This window comes from Salvelinus alpinus, chromosome 1, assembly GCF_045679555.1.
Source record: "Salvelinus alpinus chromosome 1, SLU_Salpinus.1, whole genome shotgun sequence".
Lineage (NCBI taxonomy): Eukaryota > Metazoa > Chordata > Actinopteri > Salmoniformes > Salmonidae > Salvelinus > Salvelinus alpinus.
The window spans coordinates 82575317-82600629 of record NC_092086.1 but is presented as its reverse complement, the minus strand read 5'-3'; the positions used below and the strand labels follow the sequence as shown (position 1 = coordinate 82600629).

Below are 25313 nucleotides of genomic sequence, written 5' to 3'. Positions count from 1 at the left end.
TCAGCTTTACATTTTGTGATATAAAAAAAAAAATAATTCACCACCACCCCAACATATTTGATACAAAAAAAACGAATTGCACCACCAACCAACCCAACACATATATACCACTATTTTATAAAAGAAAACACCACCTCATTTCACTACTTTGGCCATAACTGATCCGATGGCCTGGGAGGACGGGGCTTTTTAATTCAACACCTTGACCCAAGTACTTCTTTGCAGTTGCCACCACAACATCTATTCTCTGTGATTTAAGTTCCATTTCTGTGGTACATTTGATAACCATGGCAACAAATGCTAAGAAGCCAACCTTACTGAAGCACATATTTGTATCACTGTATTGGCCTAGGCCTACTACATTTTACATTGACATTTTAGTAATTTAGCAGACGATCTTATCCAGAACAACTTACAAGAGCAATCAGGGTTGGCGCTCCCTTGGGTTCGTGCCATGGGGGAGATCTTCGTGGGCTATACTCAGCCTTGTCTCAGGGTAGTAAGTTGGTGGTTTGCGGATATCCCTCTAGTGGTGTGGGGGCTGTGCTTTGGCAAAGTGAGTGGGGTTATATCCCGCCTAGTTGGCCCTGTCCGGGGGTATCGTCGGACGGGGCCACAGTGTCTCCCGACCCCTTCTGTCTCAGCCTCCAGTATCTATGCTGCAGTATTGTGTCGGGGGGCTAGGGTCAGTCTGTTATATCTGGTGTAATTATCCTGTCTTATCCGGTGTCCTGTGGGAATTTATGTATGCTCCCTCTAATTCTCTCTCTCTCCCTCTTCCTCCTGGAGGACCTGAGCCATAGGACCATGCCTCAGGACTACCTGGCCTGATGACTCCTTGATGTCCCCAGTCCACCTGGTTGTAATGCAGGTGCTTCTACACCTGCATTACTAGCTGTTTGGGGTTTTAGGCTGGGTGTCTGTACAGCACTTCGAGATATTAGCTGATGTACGAAGGGCTATATAAAATAAAATTGAATTGAAAAATTGAATTGTGCTGCTGCTCCAGTTTCAACTGTTCTGCCTACGGCTATAGAACCCTGACCTGTTCACCAGACGTGCTACCTTGTCCCGGACCTGCTATTTCGACTCTCTCTACCGCACCTGCTGTCTCGAACTCTGAATGCTTGACTATGAAAAGCCAACTGACATTTAGGTGCTGACCTGTTGCACCCTCTACAACCACTGTGATTATTATTATTTGACCCTGCTGGTCATCTATGAACGTTTTAACATCATGGCCATGTACTGTTATAATCTCCACCCGGCACAGCCAGAAGAGGACTGGCCACCCCTCAGAGACTGGGTCCTCTCTAGGTTTCTTCCTAGGTCCCTGCCTTTCTAGGAAGTATTTCTTAGCCATCGTGCTTCTACATCTGCATTGCTTGCTGTTTGGAGTTTTACGCTGGGTTTCTGTCTAGCACTTTGTGACATCAGCTGATGTAAAAAGGGCTTTATAAATACATTTGATTTGATTTAGGGTTAAGTGCTTTGCTCAAGGGCACATTGGCAGATTGTTTACCTAGTCGGTTCAGGGATTCGAACCAGCAACATTTTGGTTACTGGCCCAACGCTCTTAACCGCTAGACAGCTAGGATACTACTCACCTTTGACCCATCCTCCTCTACTCTCTTCACTGCCTCAGCATACGACACCTTCTGTTCTACTCTGACCTCAACCTATCTCTCCCACACCAGGCATTTCTGATCCCCAGCAACATGGGCACCCCCACAATTGATACACACAGTTTTTTCCACCAATACTACACATTCCTTTGTCCCATGCCCTCCTGCACACTTCTCACATCTCGGGAATCTCCCTCCTACACACTGCTGCAACATAACCATAAGCTTCGCATCTATAACACCTTTGTGGGTTTGGTACAAAAACTCTCACGGGATAACTGACATATCCTAACATGACTTTGCCAGGTAAAGACTCTGCTTCAAAACTCAAAAGGACAGTGTCTTCTCAGTTTCACCAAGAACGCCACCAGGTCTGCATCGCAACAAACAGCGAGCATCACAGACACATTTCAGTTGCTCCACTTCAACACTTAACGCCACCAAAGTAATCACTCCTTTCAAACGCTCAAAGGCGCCCTGCTCTGGAGAGCAAAGCAAGTCACAGGTCTTGTCCCGAGGCATGTGATGTTAAGCACCCGCTCCCTCTGGGCAGAAGAAACACAGAAAATCAAGTCCACTTCGAGCCACCTTCACCGATTTAACAGTGTCCAATTTCTTTTCTACCCAGCCTGAGACTACATATTGGTCAGCCAAATGTCACTCCCACTGGCCCAGAATCATCCTTTGCATGACCATCTGGTCGAGGCTCGGTCTTCACCACATCTGCCACCGCAGGTAATTCATCCTCAATCTCATCAGGTTATATTTCTAAGCCATCAGAGACAGCACAGTGCGTTTTGTAGTACTTGGCCCAAATCTACCTCAACACACATCTTCCCTCTGCAGTTTTTCTTTTTCCTCACTGTCTATAACCACATCTATCTGTTCATCACGCCCATGCCACACCTTCATCCGCCCTATTGTTTGCAGAACATGCACAGATGGCCTTTCAACAATACCCAAATTCTGTTCCTTAGCCCAATTTAGTAGTCTGGCTATCTCTTGCCTCTCTATGCTCACAAAACGTGGCACAGTCATCAGCCAAGTCTCCTCTTTGTCATCCCCAGAATGCTCACTGGGAGTCGCCACGTTCCCAGCTAAAAATCACTGACGACGTTTCAAAATGGTCATCACTAGTTACCACATGCAGTTACGTCATATGTGTTTTGCCACTTCTATACCAGGGGTCCTAACCTTCTCTGCTGCGAAGTGCTGCAAAAATGTTGACAACAGACCAGAGACCGCCCCCTTTCACTGTGGTCACCCAACCATCTGTGAATGGTGGGTCAGGGAAATTGCCATGTCATATCCATTCAACCAGCTCAAACATTATGGATAATATAAGAATCTTTGTCGATATCAAATATACTTTCTGTGAACAGTGAATGGTCTTCAAAAATCCTGTCCTGCCAGTGCAAACTATTTGAAATGGCAATTTTTTAAATGTCCAGAGAAAAAATACTTGATGCACAGTTTATGGGACTTGGTCTTCAATAATCAAATTGTGAACTATTTGAAATGTACATTTTATTCAGCAGCAATCCATCTGGGCAAATAATTATATTTTGATTGCATAAAAAGATAAATAAATATCAGTTTTCAATGGTAAAGAATGAAAATAATAAAACCAGAAATAACAAGTGATTAACACATTTTTAACAAATAATAACACCGTTTTTTTTTTGTCTTTAATACATCAGGAAATATTAACTTTTTTTATAAGTAGTAAAGGTATTTCTTCAAGAAAATGTGTGCACTGGCTTCAGCTATAGTATGTAGTTTAGTATGAGCAATAGTACTATTCAGCAGGCACACTAATTATTACCATGTTGTTACTTCTTTATTTCCTGCTGTAAGGTCAGGTGCTACCAACCTTTCTTTCCAGGACGTTACAGGCGTTGTTAATCTAAATTGAATGCAGCTGTGGAACTCCACATTTAGTTCCAAGACTGAAGTTGGAATTCTGTTGGAAACGAGGCACATCATTCAATTTTGGAGGCGGTGTCTCTGAGCAGACTCCTCGCATTGTGGCTCCAGATACAGACGGCGAAATGTAGACATCTCGATATCAAGTTTATGTCTTTCAGGATATTTAGTCAACACGTTTTTCAGTCATTTAACGTGGCCAAGTATGAAGACTTGCGTTGTCGTTGTCGGCAAGATGAACATTTTACCTGAGAAAACTTTGTGGACATTCGTGTTGCAGCTTTCTTGTGTGCTGCTCACGTTGAAGGCAACCGTTACCGTTGGCTCACCTGTGCTGCTAAATCTCCCGCCACCACCTGAGACTAGTGCTGAGGTAGGTTATGCAAATTACCTGGAAAATCATGAATTATGGCAAGGACTGGCTTTCACATTTCAGTGTAATAAATGATGCTCAATTGTTTGAAGAAGGCAACGGGTAACGTTATTGTACTGCCATTTACTTTCCTGTCATTACAGTTTCACCGAATACTTTCCCCACTTCTTCCTCATGTCTTACTCTTATTCAAAATTCTGTCATTTCTATTCCTGAGTTTTTTTATTGGATGCACATTACTGTATGTGATAACTAGGAGTTACTATGATTCCCTCACTTCTTGGATAACTCTCAGCAAGGCTTTACCACGCTTTGTTGTAAGCAGAGCTCAGGGTTAGTTGACCCAGTCAGAGTATTATGGCTTTGCACACAAAACCGAATTTGTTCCTGACCCCAGCTTGCCTGGCTTCCTGACCTTAACTCTTGGTAAATCTGCCCTTTGGATTCCTCCCCTGGCCTCCCCGCCAGTCCAACATTGTACCCTCTGTTGCTCTACACACCCTTAGTCCCAAACACATGACATGGGTAACATCGGATAAGAAAACGGAGGGGCAGTAACACCAGTATTGTGACCAGGGCTCATTTGGATGACTGCAGCCTGCTTAGCACAAAAACATGTATATGTTCATTATGTTTCACCACAACATGGGTCTGTCTTTAGATGTGGTGCTGTTTAACATTTATTTATTTATTTTACCTTTATTTAACTAGGCAAGTCAGTAAAGAACAAATTCTTATTTTCAATGACAGACTAGGAACATTGGGTTAACTGCCTTGTTCAGGAGCAGCATGATGTTTACACGACAGGCAACCTACTACTGTATGGGTTTAGGGCATATAAATCCTTTGATGATGTTCGGGGACAGTACCTTCGCCTTAGGGAAAATGCATGTCACCAGCCTGGCCTCCGAGCCATACGAAACATACTTTATGTATTTCTGAGCACCTCCAAGACGTATGATACCTACTAATGGTCTAGTTACTATAGACAGAATTGAAAGTAGGGAGGTTGGTCGGGGAGGATGGGTAGGCGTAATCCGCGACCATCTAGCAATCCAAAGGTTGCATGTTCGAGTCACATCAGGTCAACTGTAGAATTTTAGCTAACCCTTCACCTAACCATTATTCTAAACGTAAGACAATTCACCTAACCTGCTACGTAAATTCACCTAACCTTTGTTGTTTTAGTTCTCCTAACCACCAACATAAATTCTCCCCTTTGTTGTTATGGCGCAACAAGCACATTTCTCTCAGAGAAAGACGTAGAATACTATACGTAATACAATACATATGTTAAGTTACATCATCCAATTTGTATGCTATTGTATGACCAGATAAGACATATGAGACTGTATGTCTTATAATGCGTATGATATTGTATGATTGCTATTCCATTCGTAAAGTAATGTAATATCATACTAAATGGAATGTCACAGATTTAGCTACAGAATAATACAAGTTTCCAAGAGACCATGTTGCATACACAGGAACACTCAAGTCAACAAACTGTTGCCAGGCATAGATTCCTTTAGATGAGGTTTACTTGTGGACTTATTGTCTCCAATTATTAAATACAGATATGCTTCTGGAATTGTAGAGTTTAGATTAATTTGGGAGTGTTAAATGTGTGATACTGGTCACTTCTCTTGTTCTGTGATACTTCCCACTCAATCCAATTGACTTATTCCCCTGTCCCCTCTTTTGTTTAGAGTTTATATTGTCCATCATTGCACACTTCACTGTCGTTGTCATGCACTTCTGTTGAAATAAGTCATTGACAGAGAACCCTGATGTCCGAAACAACACTGAACTATATTTGAGGTTGAAGGGGTCATGAGCTTTCTGTTCCATTTGACATATGGTTGTTCACCTTCCAGATAGTGAAAGTCAAGTGAAAGGCTCATTGTGTTGGTGTAAATTAGGAGGCAAGTGGCAACAGGAATTGTAGGCCTCTCCTGCTGGAGGAATGTTTTCTTCCACTGAGCATCCTTCCACCGAAGAAGCCTTCATCTTGTTTAAAGCACAAGAAGTGTCTAACTGGAAACAAAGGCTGTGAATTGAGTTTTTTTTTACACCAACAAGTAGCTATTTTTCTGCTTCTAAAACTTCTAAGGGTCTGTATTTGTGGAAGCCTGGAAAATGTCAACCTTTGGTTCTCTTACTCATAGAGACGACAAGATTGAATGGCTCCGTTTTCATTCTTTACGTCTGCGTTGCGTCGTAAAATGTCGGTCCCAGTTTCATGGTTCTTTACTTCACACAACGGTCATTCCTTTATTGGGAATTGAGCTTTTGATCAACAAAGTAGGCTACATTGTGAGCTCTTTGTGGTTTAGCCTAATTGTAGCCTTATTCCTCAATTTTCCCAGTACAGTACAGCCCATTTTCAACTTTTATAGTTTTTGGTCACACAAATAACGAAGAGTATAGTGAACAACAGAGAACTGACTCGTTTTCCGGGCTGAATTTTAATTTTAGATCCATGCCCGTCACTTGATCTCAAGTTAGGATTTCACCCTGGCACTCTGATCTACCAATGGTCCATTGTATTTGTCTGTTGGAACGCTGTATCATCTAGCATGCTTTAGATCCAGCCTTATTCAAAACCCAAGACTACCCAGTCAATTCAACCCGTCTGGTTTTCTTTGCAATTAAAATGGTCTGTGGAGTTCCACTCTAATGCAGAGGCCCTCTCTCTAGTCTCTACCCAGCTGTGCTGGCTGGTTTCCATTAGGCAGCCATTTAAGGGACCTGGGCCACGGAAGACCCAGGGGAGTGCCGCTTATCATCACCCAGCTGCAGAAGTGGGCCTGAGTGCCACATCCCACAATGCACTCTGCTCGCTCCCAGCTGCTCATGGGAACAGCACTGGCTGGTGGCCCTCAGGGCCTAATCAATCCAATCATAGAAAAATATGATGGGGGAACAACCCACCACAAACATCTCTGGCAGCGGTGTGAAACTTCTCAATGGCATCTCTGGTGTTAGCATCTGCTATAATGATTCTAAGACCACTTAGCCCTAATTTGAGTCCTCCGCTGCATTCACTCAGTGCTTGATGTTTCAGGTTCTTTCATACCAGCCCAATGCTTTCCTCTCTCCCCTCCAGGCTGTCTTGACCATGGTATTCGAAATCATTCATGTGTTGGAGTCTACAAATTACTAAATTACTTTGTAGGGGAGAGTGGGGAAAGTTGAGCTGTTTTTACATTCACCATCACTCCATCTAACATACATATTTTTCAGGATGTTGTGTATCCATGGAAATCCTCAAAAATCATCTAATCATTACAGTTTTGAAAACATAGCTTGTCCAAAAAAAGTGGTCTCTTGGCACAACTTACCCTGGTACACATTTCTATACTGAATGAAATATTACTGCTACCTTTTTAAAACTATGTCTATCTTTATTTCCCAAACACAATTCAACATAATTACGTTTTAAGTATATTTTAAACACACGCTTAACACCTAATGAACACTTTGTACTTTTTTTGTCACACTTTTAACATATGCCAGGCCCTGTTACCTCATATCATATGCTTGCTGATGATTTCCATTACGCCTGGGAAGAAAACACTTACATTGGCTCAACTTACCCCAAGGCAAACATTTTGACTATATTAGCCCACACAGCTACAAGGATGCACTTTCATGCTGGCTTTAGGACCTCATATTGAAGCTTATAGAGACCCCAACTAATGTATAGAACAATCTTAAAATGATCTACTTTGGTTAAGATACAAGCGTCATGGACCTAACTTCCTTCACAGGCTCTGTGAAATGACAACCTTTTCTTAAATATTTGGTCAGATGAATTTTATGTATGGTTTCCTAGAAAAAGGGTGGCTAAACTTAACCCTTTGGCTCAATTTACCCCAATCTCCCCTATTGATTTGTTCCCTTTCCTTGAACATAGTCTATGGTCCAGGAGAGAGTGTGATACACATTCTGAATTTGTATGTTCTGTTTTCCTGTATAGAATTTTCTGGAGAAGTATGGATACCTTGAGGAGGAGAATCACCAACACAATGATACTGAGGTCAACACAGCTCTCAGGTACAACAAGGCTGGCATCTTTTAACCTACCAGAAAGAGCACTTTACAGTAATAATGGGAAATTAGGGACATTTTTAATCGAGTGTGGTCAATGATTGATTACAATGTATTGGTTGTTACAGAATATGCCATGTACATTTTTCATTGACTTTGTGTACTCACTAATTTCTCAGAATATCAAATCTGAGGAAAAACTTTTCATTCTCTGTGAAAATGTCTTTGAGGTTGTGTTGACATAGCTTTCTCAAAAGTGTGTCCCATTCTCCAGTTGTGCTTGAGTGAAAAAGCAAGCACACGTCTCTGTTTTCACAGTTGCACTGTGAGTTACTGAATATTTGGAGAAGAAAAGCCTAACTCATTTAAAAGATTTATCGAAATGTATTGCATGTTTATTTTCTATCACAAAGCAAAAGCTTGGTTTCACTAATGGAAGTAACAGTCTGCCACCAGAGCCTGGTATTTATCCAGGTGATATGACAGCTATTATTTATGCTGATATTTAAACTACACGCATTTGACACTAATGAAGAGCTAGACGATGCATTACCCCCATGCTCAGCAGGTTTAGAACCTTCAATAGAACACTGGTCACTCTAATGTTTACATACTGTTTTACCCACTTCATATGTATATGCTGTATTCTAGTCAAGGCCATCGTATTTAACTATTGCTGTACATATACTATTCTACGTATTCCTCAAATATACTACACACACACATATATATATATATATATATATATATATATATAAAAATGTATACACAGCGTGCGACGGGTCAGCTAGTCCGAAACACCCTAACACAGGCGGGAGGCATGAATTGAACAGACCGGAGGCAGTGGTTGTGGTTCCTTTTGTATTGTCACTCAACGGGTTCTTTCACCCAACAAAATAATTCCAGTACAAGGTAGCGTCCAACGCTGAAACAGCGTAAAAAGAATAAACCTAAACTAAGCAGCTGACCAAAAGGCCATGGCCAAAAAGGGAACACAAAACAACAAACGTCTCCCCTTCTCTTTAGACGATTGTCTACACATATTTACAGGGGGGACGCTTCCCTCCATCTATGGCCTGCCTTGTTTAACATAGAGCCAAGGTGCATCAGATAAAGCCGCTTTCTCTGAGGTAGGAAAATCCAACATCCTCACCAGTCCCCGTGTCTGCTCCCAATCCACCTCGAGCTCATCTCCTGGCACACCTATATAGAAGGAGACACCAAGCCAATTAGTGGGCCCAGGTGTGTACTGTACTAATTGGCTTTACACTGAGTACCTATCCCCTGAGGAGGGTGCTGTCATGTCGTCTTCCTCCGGCTGGTCACTGAACCCTCACAATAGATACTCTATATTTCTTAATTTCCTTATTTTACTTTTTAGATTTGTGTGTATTGTGTATTGTTAGATATTACTGTCCTGTTAGAGCTAGGAACACAACCATTTCGCTACACCCGCAATGACCTCTGCTAAATATGTGTATGTGACTAATAAAATGTGATTTGATTTGAAGGTTTGATTTACATTTACATTTACATTTAAGTCATTTAGCAGACGCTCTTATCCAGAGCGACTTACAAATTGGTGCATTCACCTTATGATATCCAGTGGAACAGCCACTTTACAATAGTGCATCTAACTCTTTTAAAGGGGGGGGGGTGGTTAGAAGGATTACTTTATCCTATCCTAGGTATTCCTTAAAGAGGTGGGGTTTCAGGTGTCTCCGGAAGGTGGTGATTGACTCCGCTGACCTGGCGTCGTGAGGGAGTTTGTTCCACCATTGGGGTGCCAGAGCAGCGAACAGTTTTGACTGGGCTGAGCGGGAACTGTACTTCCTCAGAGGTAGGGAGGCGAGCAGGCCAGAGGTGGATGAACGCAGTGCCCTTGTTTGGGTGTAGGGCCTGATCAGAGCCTGAAGGTACGGAGGTGCCGTTCCCCTCACAGCTCCGTAGGCAAGCACCATGGTCTTGTAGCGGATGCGAGCTTCAACTGGAAGCCAGTGGAGAGAGCGGAGGAGCGGGGTGACGTGAGAGAACTTGGGAAGGTTGAACACCAGACGGGCTGCGGCGTTCTGGATGAGTTGTAGGGGTTTAATGGCACAGGCAGGGAGCCCAGCCAACAGCGAGTTGCAGTAATCCAGACGGGAGATGACAAGTGCCTGGATTAGGACCTGCGCCGCTTCCTGTGTGAGGCAGGGTCGTACTCTGCGAATGTTGTAGAGCATGAACCTACAGGAACGGGTCACCGCCTTGATGTTAGTTGAGAACGACAGGGTGTTGTCCAGGATCACGCCAAGGTTCTTAGCACTCTGGGAGGAGGACACAATGGAGTTGTCAACCGTGATGGCGAGATCATGGAACGGGCAGTCCTTCCCCGGGAGGAAGAGCAGCTCCGTCTTGCCGAGGTTCAGCTTGAGGTGGTGATCCGTCATCCACACTGATATGTCTGCCAGACATGCAGAGATGCGATTCGCCACCTGGTTATCAGAAGGGGGAAAGGAGAAGATTAATTGTGTGTCGTCTGCATAGCAATGATAGGAGAGACCATGTGAGGATATGACAGAGCCAAGTGACTTGGTGTATAGCGAGAATAGGAGAGGGCCTAGAACAGAGCCCTGGGGGACACCAGTGGTGAGAGCACGTGGTGCGGAGACAGATTCTCGCCACGCCACCTGGTAGGAGCGACCTGTCAGGTAGGACGCAATCCAAGCGTGGGCCGCGCCGGAGATGCCCAACTCGGAGAGGGTGGAGAGGAGGATCTGATGGTTCACAGTATCAAAGGCAGCCGATAGGTCTAGAAGGATGAGAGCAGAGGAGAGAGAGTTAGCTTTAGCAGTGCGGAGCGCCTCCGTGACACAGAGAAGAGCAGTCTCAGTTGAATGACTAGTCTTGAAACCTGACTGATTTGGATCAAGAAGGTCATTCTGAGAGAGATAGCAGGACAGCTGGCCAAGGACGGCACGTTCAAGAGTTTTGGAGAGAAAAGAAAGAAGGGATACTGGTCTGTAGTTGTTGACATCGGAGGGATCGAGTGTAGGTTTTTTCAGAAGGGGTGCAACTCTCGCTCTCTTGAAGACGGAAGGGACGTAGCCAGCAGTCAAGGATGAGTTGATGAGCGAGGTGAGGTAAGGGAGAAGGTCTCCGGAAATGGTCTGGAGAAGAGAGCAGGGGATAGGGTCAAGCGGGCAGGTTGTTGGGCAGCCGGCCGTCACAAGACGCGAGATTTCATCTGGAGAGAGAGGGGAGAAAGAGGTCAAAGCACAGGGTAGGGCAGTGTGAGCAGAACCAGCGGTGTCGTTTGACTTAGCAAACGAGGATCGGATGTCGTCGACCTTCTTTTCAAAATGGTTGACGAAGTCATCCGCAGAGAGGGAGGAGGGGGGAGGAGGGGGAGGAGGATTCAGGAGGGAGGAGAAGGTGGCAAAGAGCTTCCTAGGGTTAGAGGCAGATGCTTGGAATTTAGAGTGGTAGAAAGTGGCTTTAGCAGCAGAGACAGAAGAGGAGAATGTAGAGAGGAGGGAGTGAAAGGATACCAGGTCCGCAGGGAGGCGAGTTTTCCTCCATTTCCGCTCGGCTGCCCGGAGCCCTGTTCTGTGAGCTCGCAATGAGTCGTCGAGCCACGGAGCAGGAGGGGAGGACCGAGCCGGCCTGGAGGATAGGGGACATAGAGAGTCAAAGGATGCAGAAAGGGAGGAGAGGAGGGTTGAGGAGGCAGAATCAGGAGATAGGTTGGAGAAGGTTTGAGCAGAGGGAAGAGATGATAGGATGGAAGAGGAGAGAGTAGCGGGGGAGAGAGAGCGAAGGTTGGGACGGCGCGATACCATCCGAGTAGGGGCAGTGTGGGAAGTGTTGGATGAGAGCGAGAGGGAAAAGGATACAAGGTAGTGGTCGGAGACTTGGAGGGGAGTTGCAATGAGATTAGTGGAAGAACAGCATCTAGTAAAGATGAGGTCAAGCGTATTGCCTGCCTTGTGAGTAGGGGGGGGAAGGTGAGAGGGTGAGGTGAGGAGAGGAGTGGAAAGAAGGAGGCAGAGAGGAATGAGTCAAAGGTAGACGTGGGGAGGTTAAAGTCACCCAGAACTGTGAGAGGTGAGCCATCCTCAGGAAAGGAACTTATCAAGGCGTCAAGCTCATTGATGAACTCTCCAAGGGAACCTGGAGGGCGATAAATGATAAGGATGTTAAGCTTGAAAGGGCTGGTAACTGTGACAGCATGGAATTCAAAGGAGGCGATAGACAGATGGGTCAGGGGAGAAAGAGAGAATGTCCACTTGGGAGAGATGAGGATCCCAGTGCCACCACCCCGCTGACCAGAAGCTCTCGGGGTGTGTGAGAACACGTGGGCAGACGAGGAGAGAGCAGTAGGAGTAGCAGTGTTATCTGTGGTAATCCATGTTTCCGTCAGTGCCAAGAAGTCGAGGGACTGGAGGGAAGCATAGGCTGAGATGAACTCTGCCTTGTTGGCCGCAGATCGGCAGTTCCAGAGGCTGCCGGAGACCTGGAACTCCACGTGGGTCGTGCGCGCTGGGACCACCAGGTTAGAGTGGCAGCGGCCACGCGGTGTGAAGCGTTTGTATGGTCTGTGCAGAGAGGAGAGAAGAGGGATAGACAGACACATAGTTGACAGGCTACAGAAGAGGCTACGCTAATGCAAAGGAGATTGGAATGACAAGTGGACTACACGTCTCGAATGTTCAGAAAGGTAGGCTTACGTTGCAAAAAATCTTATTGACTAAAATGATACAGTACTGCTGGCTGGTGAAGTAGGCTAGCTAGCAGTGGCTGCGTTGTTGACTTTGTTTGAAAGTGTAGCTGGCTAGGTAACCTCGATAACTGGCTAGGTAACCTCGATAACCTCGATAATTACTCTAAACTACACCATTATCTTGGATACAAAGACAGCAAAGACAACTATGTAGCTAGCTAACACTACACTAATCAAGTCGTTCCGTTGTAATGTAATAGTTTCTACAGTGCTGCTATTCGGTAGAAGTTGGCTAGCTGGGTAGCTAGCTAGCAGTGTTGACTAGGCAGGAGAACGGCGGCGTGGCGGACGAAAATAGCTGGCTAGCTAACCTCGATAATTACTCTAAACTACACAATTATCTTAGATACAAAGACAGCAAAGACAACTATGTAGCTAGCTAACACTACACTAATCAAGTCGTTCCGTTGTAATGTAATAGTTTCTACAGTGCTGCTATTCGGTAGAAGTTGGCTAGCTAGCTGGCTGGCTAGCAGTGTTGACTACGTTAGAAGGACGAAAGTAGCTGGCTAGCTAACCTCGATAATTACTCTAAACTACACAATTATCTTTGATACAAAGACGGCTATGTAGCTAGCTAAGAAAAAATTGCTACAAATCAAATCAAACCGAAATGAAATGTAATACTACCTGTGGAGCGAAGCGAAATGCGACACACCATTGTTTCACATTCTTTAATAAAAGACTCAAACAGAAACAGCCAATAGGCTATTCAGCTGGCTTCGCATTATTCCCGCCGAATAGGCCTACAAAGAAACTAGACATATCTCAATGAAGTTGATTGCGCGAGAGGGTCTGTGCACTGCATAGTACCTTCCACAAAAAGGTTAGTTTGAGGTCAGTTGTAAAGAACACACACTACCATCATCACATGTGGATTACTTGTAAAGTGCTGTATTGATTGCACCACATTCTTAGGGTTTGCAACTTTTTGATTCTACTTTCTGGATTTGCTCTCCGATCTTCGTTTGCCGTTCACTCTTATTTTATCATTCATCCATCTCTCCTCTGTCTGCCTCTCAGGGAGTTCCAGTGGCTCACCCACCTGCCAGTCACTGGGCGTCTGGACAGTGCCACACGTCACCAGATGGCAGAGCCCAGGTGTGGGGTGAGGGATGACAGGGGCCAGCAGGCCTGGGCACAGAAGGTCAACGACATCTTCCATGGAGGTCTGACCAAACCTAACATTGGACAGCGTCTACGCAGGAAGCGCCGTAGCCAGCTAGGTTAGTGGCCAATCCATGGACATCCTTTAGATGATTTGGGCTCACTTCTGGCCAACTTCAAACCAACCTCCTAGATATTACTCATTTTTTTATTCCTTCCTTGAAGATCAAATGTTTGATTGAAATGTAGTTGGCCCATACAGATGGACTTGATTATATAGGTCATATTTCAAGAATAGACTGCTATAGCAATGCCAATGTGACTTTATTGTCTAGAATGGAGAGGTCAGGCTAACTAATCTCATCAGCTGTACTGTGACTCGATACTGCATCCTCAATTAAATTATCATCTAATCAACTATTACCATTTATTGAGGTCATAACATTGTTGTTTGCTCAATGACTCCCAATAGCAAGCTGCCCTGTTGGTTTCTTCAATGACCAAATTATTTTTTAGGGGGTTATCAACTGTTAGGCAGGGAGTCTCAAATCGAAGGCTGGTTTTCCTTGAATTAGTCCCAGGTTAGAGGAAAACAAGGAAAATCAGCTTTACTACTGGCCTCGAAGTCCAAATTTGAGAAAATGGGCTTTGAGACCTCCACTGAAGGACTCTAGTGGCAGTCAACATCCATGGCCATGTGCTTTCTGTGGTTGGTCTCTGTTAGGGAGTTCACTACAAACTGTAAATCAGTGGGGGGTTCATGCCGTTTAAGATGAGGGAGGATGATTTTTTTATTTTATGAACATGGCCTTATTTCTATTACAGCATATTGGATGACTGTCATTCATATTCCATTCACCCAGCTCAATGTAACATCCATAGGTTTGGGCTACTACATGATGCTACAATTCTCCCTGTACCCATCATGAGGTTGAAGGAAAGTTTACAACGTAGGTGCACAGGTTGAGAGAATTTTGCGTAATCAAGGTGACAGACAGTGACACATTTAATACCGCCTTGCATACATCTTGCCTGCATCTAGCTGATCTAGAGTGTAATCATTAGTCCAACAGTTGCAAACAAGAGTTTCTATTGGAAAAATTTACATATGTTTATCCCCATTTCGTTCCGTTTTCTTCCGTTTAAGAAATGTTTTTCAACAGAATTGGCACAATGAATACACCCCTGATCGCATGCAAACACAGTTCATTTTCATACCAGCTACATACAAACGGCTCCTTGTATATATTATTCCTTCTCGTATCTATCTACGCGCTCTCTTCTCACCTTTTCCCTTGTGGACTTCAGTGCACAACACATCAGCTGTCTGTGAACAGGTGGAAAAAACCTTTTCAAGCCAAACCTTCATATCGCTAACCACACACAGCCTACTGTACATCATTGTCACGTCATAGTCAACATATCTACTAGAACTAACGCATTAGTAAACCCGCTACAATCATGCAGTACAGTCAACAGCAAGCAGTTTAGCAGTTACACCAGCAGGCCCTGGTGGCAATAAATTTATAAAACCAAAAGCGTACCTTGACTTGGAATAGTTCCAGTGTTGGATAGCCATAGCCAGCTAGCAAACATAGCATCTCTCTGTTTGAACCGGGTGTTTGAGTAGGGTAAACAAGCTACTGTAGCTGCATTCGATGCTAGCTAAGTAAGTGAAAGTTTAAAAAGTATATACTACAAAATATAGCTAGCTCTCTCTTTCTCTTGCTTCTCCATAATTTTGGAAGAAATTAATTTGTTCAAAACTGTTCTAACTATTGTCTTTCTCTCTCTTTGAGTAAACTACTCACCACATTGTATTTGTATTGAAGTCAATTTGTATTGGGGACACTTCAATTTGTATTGAAGTCAATGTACCCAGAGGAGGACAGAAGCTATCTGTCCTCCGGCCACGCCATGGTGCTACCCTACAGAGTGTTGCTAAGGCTACTGTTGACCTTCATGGCAAAACAGTGTTTTATTAAATTATTTGAGGACATGTGAATATATTTAGCATAGTTTTATCTAAAATGGATAGCTTTTTCAATGTTTCACTATTTTATTTTTGTGAAATTCACTAATGAGGATGGTCCTCCCCTTCCTCCCCTGAGGAGCCTCCACTGCTGTAAATCAGAGCCAGCATAGTACAGATGTAGGATCATAATTTGATCCAGTTTGCTACAGCAGGAAAACAATCCAGCAGCGACAGGGCATGTGAATTATTATGTGGATATAATTAATGGACATTTTTGTAGGGTTTGATTCATTTACAAGTCTGAAAGTTCAAGGTGGAATTTATAAACTTTAGAACCCTTTTTAAACCTCAAATACAAGACAAGTTTGAAATGTCCTGCATTGCAGGAATGTTCTGCAACAGGGTGAAAAAAATAAGATCCTACATCTGTATGTAGGCTATCTACACACACTGCCATTGAAATATCTTCAGGGAATTCTCCAATCTCCACGTGTGTGGGAAGCACATTCTAAATTTGATATAAACTCTCTGCACACACATCCTATTTCATCTTAAAGGAGCTCCCCAGTCCCTTTTAGTCTGTGAGAACCACTGCCTAAATTATTAAGATATACGACAGTCTTTTCAATGTTCCGAGGGCCATATGGAGACTGTCCAACACATCTCCACTGTGTGATAGATAGGCCTACATGCTCAGTGGTAAATGGAGCTGTTTTGGGGTATTAGGGTGCTGGTGTTTGTGTTTGTGGTCTGGATGGAGAAAAGTATGTAATTCCACACAGCCCCTGAAGTGATTGGATAATACTAGAAGAATGCAGATGTAGGCGTCATACTGCCCACTTTTCCAGCTGCAAGTTTGTACCTGACAGCTGCCACCTGCTCCCTGTGCAAAGATGCTGGGAGAGAGTCCATGGAAGGACGGCTCAGGATCCTCTGGAGCAATCCTATTTCAGAGAAATCCCATCAATATGGATTACACACACGGATAGGAGATTGAAGGACAGTTTCTGCAAAGAGGCAGTTTTAGTCCCAAATTAAACTTTACAGAATTTGAATTGGAAGAATATGGCATTCTTTCAAATGTAAGTGAGGTACAGGAGAATAGTTATATGTATCTGTCTATCTACAGTACAGTAGTGAAGGCAGCCAGCAGAAGTCAAGGCAGGGGCTGGCTCTTACTGGCTCGTTGGTCGAGTACCAGAGAGACGCAAACGATTGCACCAACAGTCTTAGCTCATCTAGTCTCACCAATGAGGCTTGCTGGAACAGTCTTAGCTCATCTAGTCACACCAATGAGGCTCACTGTAAACATTGAGATATGAGAGTTTTTTTAGTGTCCTGTGGAGTTGTTCTCAATAAATTTTCTTTCAAGGAGTGCTAGCAAAAAGGTTAAACCTTGTAGCGTTTTTTTCTCTATGCGATTTCACACATGCTCTTGAAATGTGTTTATCACACTCTGGCTCTAAGCTCATACAGGTGAAGAAGACCATCTCTTCCCACTGGTCTGTGCCTCTGTTAGAAACCAGCGTTTATCCAGACACGTGTGAGGTGGCCTTGCTTAGGGAATGTGTCTTATTGAGGAATAATCTGCTGCAGTCAATTGACAAGGTTATTTTTATTGGAGTTGAGTTGTTTTGACACACAAATAATTGATTTATTGCCTTAGACAACCACTCCTACCAATCCTTCACAGCAAGAGCTCTTCTGAATTAGTTGATAACATTTTTTAAAGTTGTGTCACTGCTGTAACCACAAGTAATGTAATAAACATTACTCTCTCTGCACTTCGCCAAAGGATTCACCCTTATTGTTCAAAAAGAAACACTCACATCCCCATTATTGTGATTTGCAAACGTCCCTCTCTCTCTCTCTCTCTCTTCTCCTTCCCTCTCCCTCTTTCTATCTCTCTGTCTCCTTCTCCCTCCCCCTTATACTCCTCTCTCCCAGCTGCATGAATGACAATCTGAATCTTACCCAGCACAACAGTGCTCCCAAAAGTGGGTGCTAGTGACTCATTTACCATAACTACTCTTTTTCAACGTTCATATAATATCTCACTTCTTGGTCATGAGTCCCCCTTGCTCCTCTATATTTATCAGTCTACTATCTCATCTCTCTGCAGGTGAGAGGTGGCACAAGCGTCACCTGACCTACCAGGTGGTGAACTGGCCTGGCCACCTCCCTCGGGGTCAGGTGGCCCTAGCTGTACGCACCGCTTTCCAGCTGTGGAGTAACGTTTCGGCCCTGGCCTTCAGAGAGGTCACCCAGGGGTCAGCTGACATCCGGCTGGCCTTCTACGAGGGGGAGCACAACGACGGCATGGGCAACGCCTTTGATGGTCCAGGTGGGGAGCATAGCAGTATACCATGTAGTAGTGGTTTGACATTTTGACTGATTCCTGTCAGTTCATAGTTTACCTAAAGGAAGGGAGAATGCATTTTCAAACAGGGCAATTTCCAAAGATCAATTGGGTTCCGCTGTGAAAGATCTCGCCCGGAACTATCCCCAGCTGTCACAATGTTCACATGCTTACAGATCCCTCTTGCCTGGTCTGAGAACAGCCACTAGCATCTACCGCTTTAGTGTTTCCAGATTTTAATGGACCAGATAATTATAAGAAACATGTTGATGGTTCCACCTAGCCTGAAAATGAGAGTCGAGAAGCTTCTACCATATTTCTTATGCCTACCTGGCTCCTTCAGATCTGTACAGTTTGAAGGGGTAGGGCAATGGGTTGTTTTGAGAAGCTTCTCTTCCACCGCTGAACCCTCTGTATGTTCTTGTTTTTACCCCCAGGAGGCGCCCTAGCACATGCCTTCTTCCCATGCCGAGGGGAGGCCCACTTTGACATGGCAGAGCGCTGGACACTGAACGGCTACAAGGGCCACAACCTGTTCATGGTGATTGCCCACGAGGTGGGCCACACGCTGGGCTTGGAGCACTCTCCTGTGCGCCACGCTCTCATGTCCCCCTACTACAAGAAGCTGGGGAAAGCCACGGTGCTGAGCTGGGATGACATCACTGCTGTACAGCAGCTCTATGGTGTGTAGGCCTACTCCACTCTGAGAGAGGAACATTAAAGTTATTTGAAATTCAATTTGAATTTGAACATTATTTTTAACCAGTCACTTTACATGACAACTACTGCTGTACAAAGAAAATTGCCTAGTCCAAAGCGAAGTTACACTGAAGTGGAAGAAGAAAACGTGAGGAAGTGGAACGAGAACATATGGAGGTAATAGTCAGTGGTCAGGTAGAGGAGGGAACAAGGTTACACGAGGGTGACGAGATGATGATATAATGACATTGAGACCTCATGCTGAACTTAGTCCACAGATCTGACTAGAGATTGGATCAGCATCCGTTTCTTTAACCCATCACCATCTGCTGTGCTATCATTCACCATGACATCATAGTGTCCGACAGTCCCGGCCACCCTGTGATATATGAAGCATCAACTGAGAAAGCTAAAGGAGGGAATCTTTTCATATTAAATGTGTATCTTAAGCTATTGCATTCATTACAGGGAATCACACATGCTACCGTTTAAACGTAATTTTTTTCCATCCAACCGCTCTAATGCTGTACACAGAGGGATGTCCAAAGATCACTATATCCCAGAGCCAGGCTTCCGGCAGCTGGAGACAGTGTTGATCAGTGTTTTTTTCCCATCCTCTCAAGGTCACACCAAAGTAAACAAGCAACTTCCTTGTACATCAACGTTTCCATTTAGACAGTATAACAGGGAGAAGCCAGACAAACTATCTCTCCATGTTTTGTCTCGCTCTCCTTAGGGATGCTGATTTCTTTCAGACCTTTACACAAATGTTTGCTCAACGTTTTCCAAACAGAACGGGTGGGCAACATCTGGAGACAAATCAAAGGAGACGTTGTGTCTGCGAGTCAGTGGCATTGTAAAATCATTTGGCTCTCTTTACTTCTTTTGGCATTGGAATACAGTAAATTTAAAGTCAGCTCAGCTGTCAATATCTCAGCACTCAGTCATCTGTGATGTGTTGGGTTTTCCATTCTGCAATGTTATGGCGTGCCAAATCTGACAATTAGTGTCTTTTGTGTATGTTACCTCTCAAACTTGCTGTGAAACAGGCATATAGGTCTTATCTGCACCCACTAGGCAAAAACTGGTTGAATCAACATTGTTTCTACGTCATTTCAACCCCAAAATGTAATGTGATGATGGTGAATCAACGTGGGGAAATGATTCGACTTGAAAAAAAGTCATCAACATAAGGGAATTTGGTCATTTTTTACCCAACTTTTAGCCTATATCCAATGACATGGTGACATTTTATGTTGATTTCACGTTGAATTCACGTTAGTTGACAACACAACCAATGTAAATCAAAACTAGATGTTGAACTGATGTCTGTGCCCAGTGGATACTTGTCCATAGCAGAAAGCTTTAATGGTACTCCACTTGTAAATGTGCAGTCAGAAATAAATAAATCAGTCAAGCTTTTTGCAGATCCACCTGGTCTATTGTAGTAACATAGAAGAATATGCATGTATATTACGTGTAGTCAGAAAAGCTTGGACATTACTGAAGCTACTGTCCTTTTTGTCATTGAATGTTCTCCATAGGGAAGCCAGAGAGCGGTCAGGTAATCCAGTTGCCTGGTCAGGTGTTCAGCTCTGCTCTACGGGACTGGGAGCTGTCTGAAGGTGGTACTTGGAAGCCTGATTCCACCCCACCTCCATACTGCAGGGGATTCTTTGATGCACTCACCATGGGTAGGACTTGATTGATGGTCAATATCTGATCATGCTAGAAAGGCAAAAAATAGGTCCCATTGAAATGAATGGCTCTTTGTCACCAGACTGGAAGTCGTACTTACCTAGCATATTTGAGGCTAGAAGCACGTTTTGGATAAGATTTGAGGTTTCGAACAAGACAAATATGACAAGTTAACAGCGCCATCTGGTGGATTTTGGCCTGTGATTGTTTAGGTAATCAATCTCATAGCAATTTACATGAATAGTAGGTTGAGAGTTCTTCATTGACTTCTGAAGACGATGATATACTCTGATTCCTGAAAACAATTCATTTTTTCTTACCTTGCAGACCAAGATGGTACCAGCCTAGTATTCCGTGGGGGGCTGTTCTGGACTGTGTCTCCTGCAGGCAAGACCAGCTCCCCTCTACCTCTGCAGAACCGCTGGCCAGGACTACCCCTCGCCATTGAGGCAGCTGCTTACTCTCAGATGGACAATAAGTTCTACTTTTTCAAAGGTAGTGTGAAAATGAAGACACGAGTTACCCAGCAATAAACGTACCTGAAATTATTTGTTCTTGTTATAGTAACATCTGTCCTGTATCGTAGTTGGGGTTATAGTTCAGGTAGATTATAGCAGAAATGTTTCACACAGACTGCTTTTTCAGTTTGTGTCCTCATATATGTGTTGCTGCATTGTAATTTCACATCTCACACAACCAGCACCTTCCTCCTTGCGTCTCTTCCCCCAGGTAGGCGAGTGTGGCGTTACTCCAGCAGTGGTGTGGACCCGGGCTTCCCCCTGAGGAGCAGCGAGCTGGGCCTCCCTGGACACCCTGACCAGGCCTTCTACTACCCCCGCCTGGGCCACCTGGTGGTGTTCAAGGGCCAGCTCTACTTTGTGCTCAACCTGGGGACCCTGAGGCCCGAGCCATACTACCCCCGCAGTCTGGACGACTGGAGGGGGGTCCCCCGGGGGACCAACGGAGCCGTCAGCCACCCTGATGGACAAGTGTACTTCTTCAAGGAGCGGCACTACTGGAGATTTGATCCAGAGAAAGTGCAGGTGACTGGAGAGGGGATGTGGGACACAGAGCTGGAGTGGACAGGCTGTTTGGGAACTCACCACAGAGGCAATAATATACTGTGACCACAAGAGGGTGCTAACTAACTGATTAAAGTGGTTGGCGAAGGTAATGTGCAATGGATATATTCAGACTAAGCAATGACAGAGCTCATATTTTTTATGTTCATACAGTATTATTAAATAAGTATTCCTAATCCTACTTCATCCAGTGAACCAATGCTTTTGTTTGTAATGTGTGTTTTGTTGTAGACAGTATTACGATATTCTGTATGGCATAGCCAATTTGTGAGTTATAAATTACATGTGGCATTGTTGCACAAATAAATGATGTTTGTATGTTTTCTCTCAGACAAGTTGTTGTAGTTGGAGATGAAGTCTCTGGACTCTTTAGTAGACTATTGCATTCATAAAGACCTTTTGTATAATTATTTCATAAAATACCACATATGGCACTGTTTTTGCATTTGAGGCAATTCCTTGATGTGCTGATGATGTGACAAAGGGACTGTTACAGGGACCTCCTCTTTATTAAAATGATTCTTAAATTCTGATAATGTGAGATCAAAAGAAAGTTAGTTTAGTTGTAAGTAAGCTACTATGTAACAATGTCTAATGCACTCTTGCATGTAGGCTACTAGTTCTCCTGGTGACATATCAGAGCCAAAGAGCTATTGATGAATACTAGTTGTTTTCTTCAGCTTAATTGCTACTTTTTACACTTTTTGACCAATGAAATCGATATGATTTGCATCACCATTTGATTTGAACCTGTGAATTTATGCACTTCAGTAGCCTATGTTTTAATGTTGGTGCCTCGTAAATGATGTATGGATAACGTTTGATGTCTTCCTATTCCATACATGTAAACCTAATATCTAGCCCACCACCATCTATTCTGTTGATGGTGGTGAACTTTATCCCTTCCACATTACTCAGCGGTAATAATAAACCATGCGCAAAAACGACTGGGTCGAGCTTCCCAAACTACAGTGCGTATAGCGCTCAGACGCTGCTGCAGACAGACAATCCCTCCAGACTTGGAAGGCAGAAGCCTAGCAACACGACAAAGGCAGTGACTGGGAGAACAGTAGGCTCCAGAATGTCTCACGACGTTGCAGATTTATATGGTATTAATTTACTTTAACGATATATTAGGACGATATATTCGTGCGCGGCGGCTTTGACTTCCCGAGACGCGCGTCTCCAAACTTTGTCCACTTCAAAATACAGGTAGTGTTCAACCTCTCACTCGAACAGAAACCTAACTTCTCGGACAATGACAGGTTCAATCATTTTTAGCATTCTCTGTATTTGGATGTTTTCACCCAGTCTGTCACGAGGGACCGGGTTTATCTATCAATTTCCAGGTGTGACATTGCAACGCATCCACACTGAACACACCGCTGGACCCCCTGCAGGCACCAATGCGGCTCGCAGGTAAGTGGACCTCAAGCAAATATTCATCAGAGAAGTGATTATGAGTTCAAGTTGTTGTTCAATGTTAAACAGCTACTGATCTGTAGAAATATACATTTTTATATAGTTATCAACCCTGTTGAAGTTGTATGCTACCATGCATGAGCTTGTGCGTTGACTTTAACCAAAAGTATATAACTGTGGTACAACTATTTTCTTGCCCTCTAAGAATAACGAAGTGAAAAGCAGTACTGGCAATAATGGAAGAGAGTATTAAGATGTGGTTCTGGGTTTGGATTGGAAGAATGGAGCAGACGTTCAAGTTGCACATTGCTGCCAAATTGAATACTCTCTCTTAGTATGTGAATTGCCTCTCAGCTCCAGTTTATGACACTATAAACAACTTTATTTCCAATTTCACATCCTCACATCCTTTTATTGTCTAGATTTGGCCTGATACACCAAACGTCTCAACTGACAAAAGCGGACCGCCCAGAGAGTTGTCCTTAATAATGATGAATAGGAAAAACATATTTGGTTTATTATTCAAAGTTAAACGGAAAAACGTTTTTGACTGCCTTTTATTTGGATCCCCATCTCCCAGATACCATGCACACACACACACGCGCACTAAAACTAAAACACACTCACACACATACACACACACACGCACTAAACCTTTGCCTCCCTATGGTCTCCTTTGGTAGGAACTGGTGTCAGTACACAGTGTCGAAGACTGTGTCATGCCAGGTGCACAACGGGACAGAGAAGCTGGTACAGCGTATGTTTCAGAGTTGCCGGTGGCCGGGACCCTGTTCTAACCTCATCAGGTATGGTCGGCACAGTTCACTCACTCACTCCAACAGGCCGGTCATGTAGTGGAAAATACAACTTCAGACATGAGAGGTTCTGGTTTCAGAGTTGCGCTGGGACCATCTCATGTTGAGGGATCATCTGCTCAAATCACTGCATGTAATTAAAAAGATCATGCGCAGGAGCCCCACAATGTCAATTCACCGTCAAAGAACGATATAGATATACATCCTAATGGGTTGCAGTAGCTTACAACCATCTTGCTGAGCCAAACGCTATGTGGGAAGGGCTACCATTTCCAGGTTTCCCTTGGTTCTCTTTAGGACATTTATGTGTCAAGTGCCATTATACATTTTGGTGGCCTTTGCTGACAGTGTATCCTGAATCATAATTCTACATGTCCTGAAGACAAAGCCATCTTGATGGAAAAGAGCAGGTCATTGATTCTGGTTTCAGTTCAGCTGGCCACGAGTCTGGCCAGACGTTGCACAGGGGTCATGATTATGGTGTTTGTATATTTGTAGCCTAAAGGGTCATCCAGCTTTGACTGCAGACAGTCTAATGACTGATTATTAAGCCTCATGGAAATATTATTTGTTTGTTGATTGAAGAAGGCAGATTTACTCCCTCGACCACCACACAGAGCAACAAGTCATCCACCATTAAGGCATATGAATATGATTTTTCCCATTCCAGTATTCCCAGGTCTGCCATTGCTCCCAGAACAGACACTAATGTAAGACCATAGCCATTTATTATATAGATGTGTGTGATTTGCAACTGTTTGGTTATTTTATGTCTTTGGGATCCATCCAGAAAGACTACTTTAATGGGTTCCCTGTATTCGGTCATAATGTTAAGCTTGGATCGGCATTGTTATTTTATCCCTATGTTATAGACAGGTTCAACATCTTTTGATTTAGAGTTATTCCTGTGTAAAGAGGTCAATGTATTCTCTCCCTTGTCTGTTGTTAATGTTACTGAAATCATTGTAAAGGCCTATAATTATGTCCATGAAGTGAACATCTGCCCCAGTTAGTGACTATGCTCTGCTTTCAGTTACAGAACCATTGTCCGGCCCACATACATGCTGACGTATCGCCAGGTGACGGCGTTGGAGTGGAGGTGCTGCCCAGGCTTTATGGGCCACAGCTGCAGAGAGGGTGAGTACTGTACCTGTGTTGTCTGTCTGTCTGTCCGTCCGTCCGTCCGTCTGCCTGCCTTTTACACTCAGAGAACTGGTGAGCTGGAGGTAGAAATGCCACAAGGGCACTGCAGTCAAAACTGTAGTCCCATTGTGTACCTCATGCATTGGTTTCATCCTAAACTCCCTGCTATAAATGACATCAAAATCACAGGCTGAAAAACAATGGCTGATCATCACCCACTCATGCTCTGTATTCTTGGCTGGGCCTTTTGTTTGTGTGGTTTGTTTTGTTTATT

General features: G+C 43.9%; 2 protein-coding genes across 3 annotated transcripts in view; both read left to right on the top strand.

Annotated features, from left to right (window-relative positions):
* The first annotated feature begins 1140 nt into the window (after positions 1 to 1140).
* On the top strand, positions 1141 to 21991 carry LOC139531758 (matrix metalloproteinase-28-like). 2 transcript variants are annotated; one of them, XM_071328562.1, is made up of 8 exons: positions 1141 to 2360; positions 7907 to 7983; positions 13763 to 13965; positions 17944 to 18165; positions 18618 to 18863; positions 20424 to 20573; positions 20905 to 21072; positions 21307 to 21991. In XM_071328562.1, exons 1-8 carry the CDS (start codon positions 2280 to 2282, stop codon positions 21702 to 21704), a joined length of 1545 nt encoding a protein of 514 aa, XP_071184663.1. In that variant the 5' UTR covers positions 1141 to 2279; the 3' UTR covers positions 21705 to 21991. The 2 variants fall into 2 exon arrangements, with proteins under 2 accessions (XP_071184663.1, XP_071184656.1); XM_071328555.1 differs by lacking the exon at positions 1141 to 2360 and adding an exon at positions 3554 to 3924.
* A 616-nt stretch (positions 21992 to 22607) lies between these two features.
* LOC139531762 (collagen alpha-1(XXVI) chain-like) overlaps positions 22608 to 25313 on the top strand; it is a 49994-nt gene continuing 47288 nt past the window's right edge. Inside the window, exons 1-3 of the mRNA XM_071328572.1 lie at positions 22608 to 23078; positions 23765 to 23887; positions 24930 to 25033. Of these exons, the coding sequence (XP_071184673.1) occupies positions 22918 to 23078; positions 23765 to 23887; positions 24930 to 25033 (388 nt within the window). The 5' untranslated portion in view covers positions 22608 to 22917. The remainder of the gene's footprint in view (positions 23079 to 23764; positions 23888 to 24929; positions 25034 to 25313) is intronic.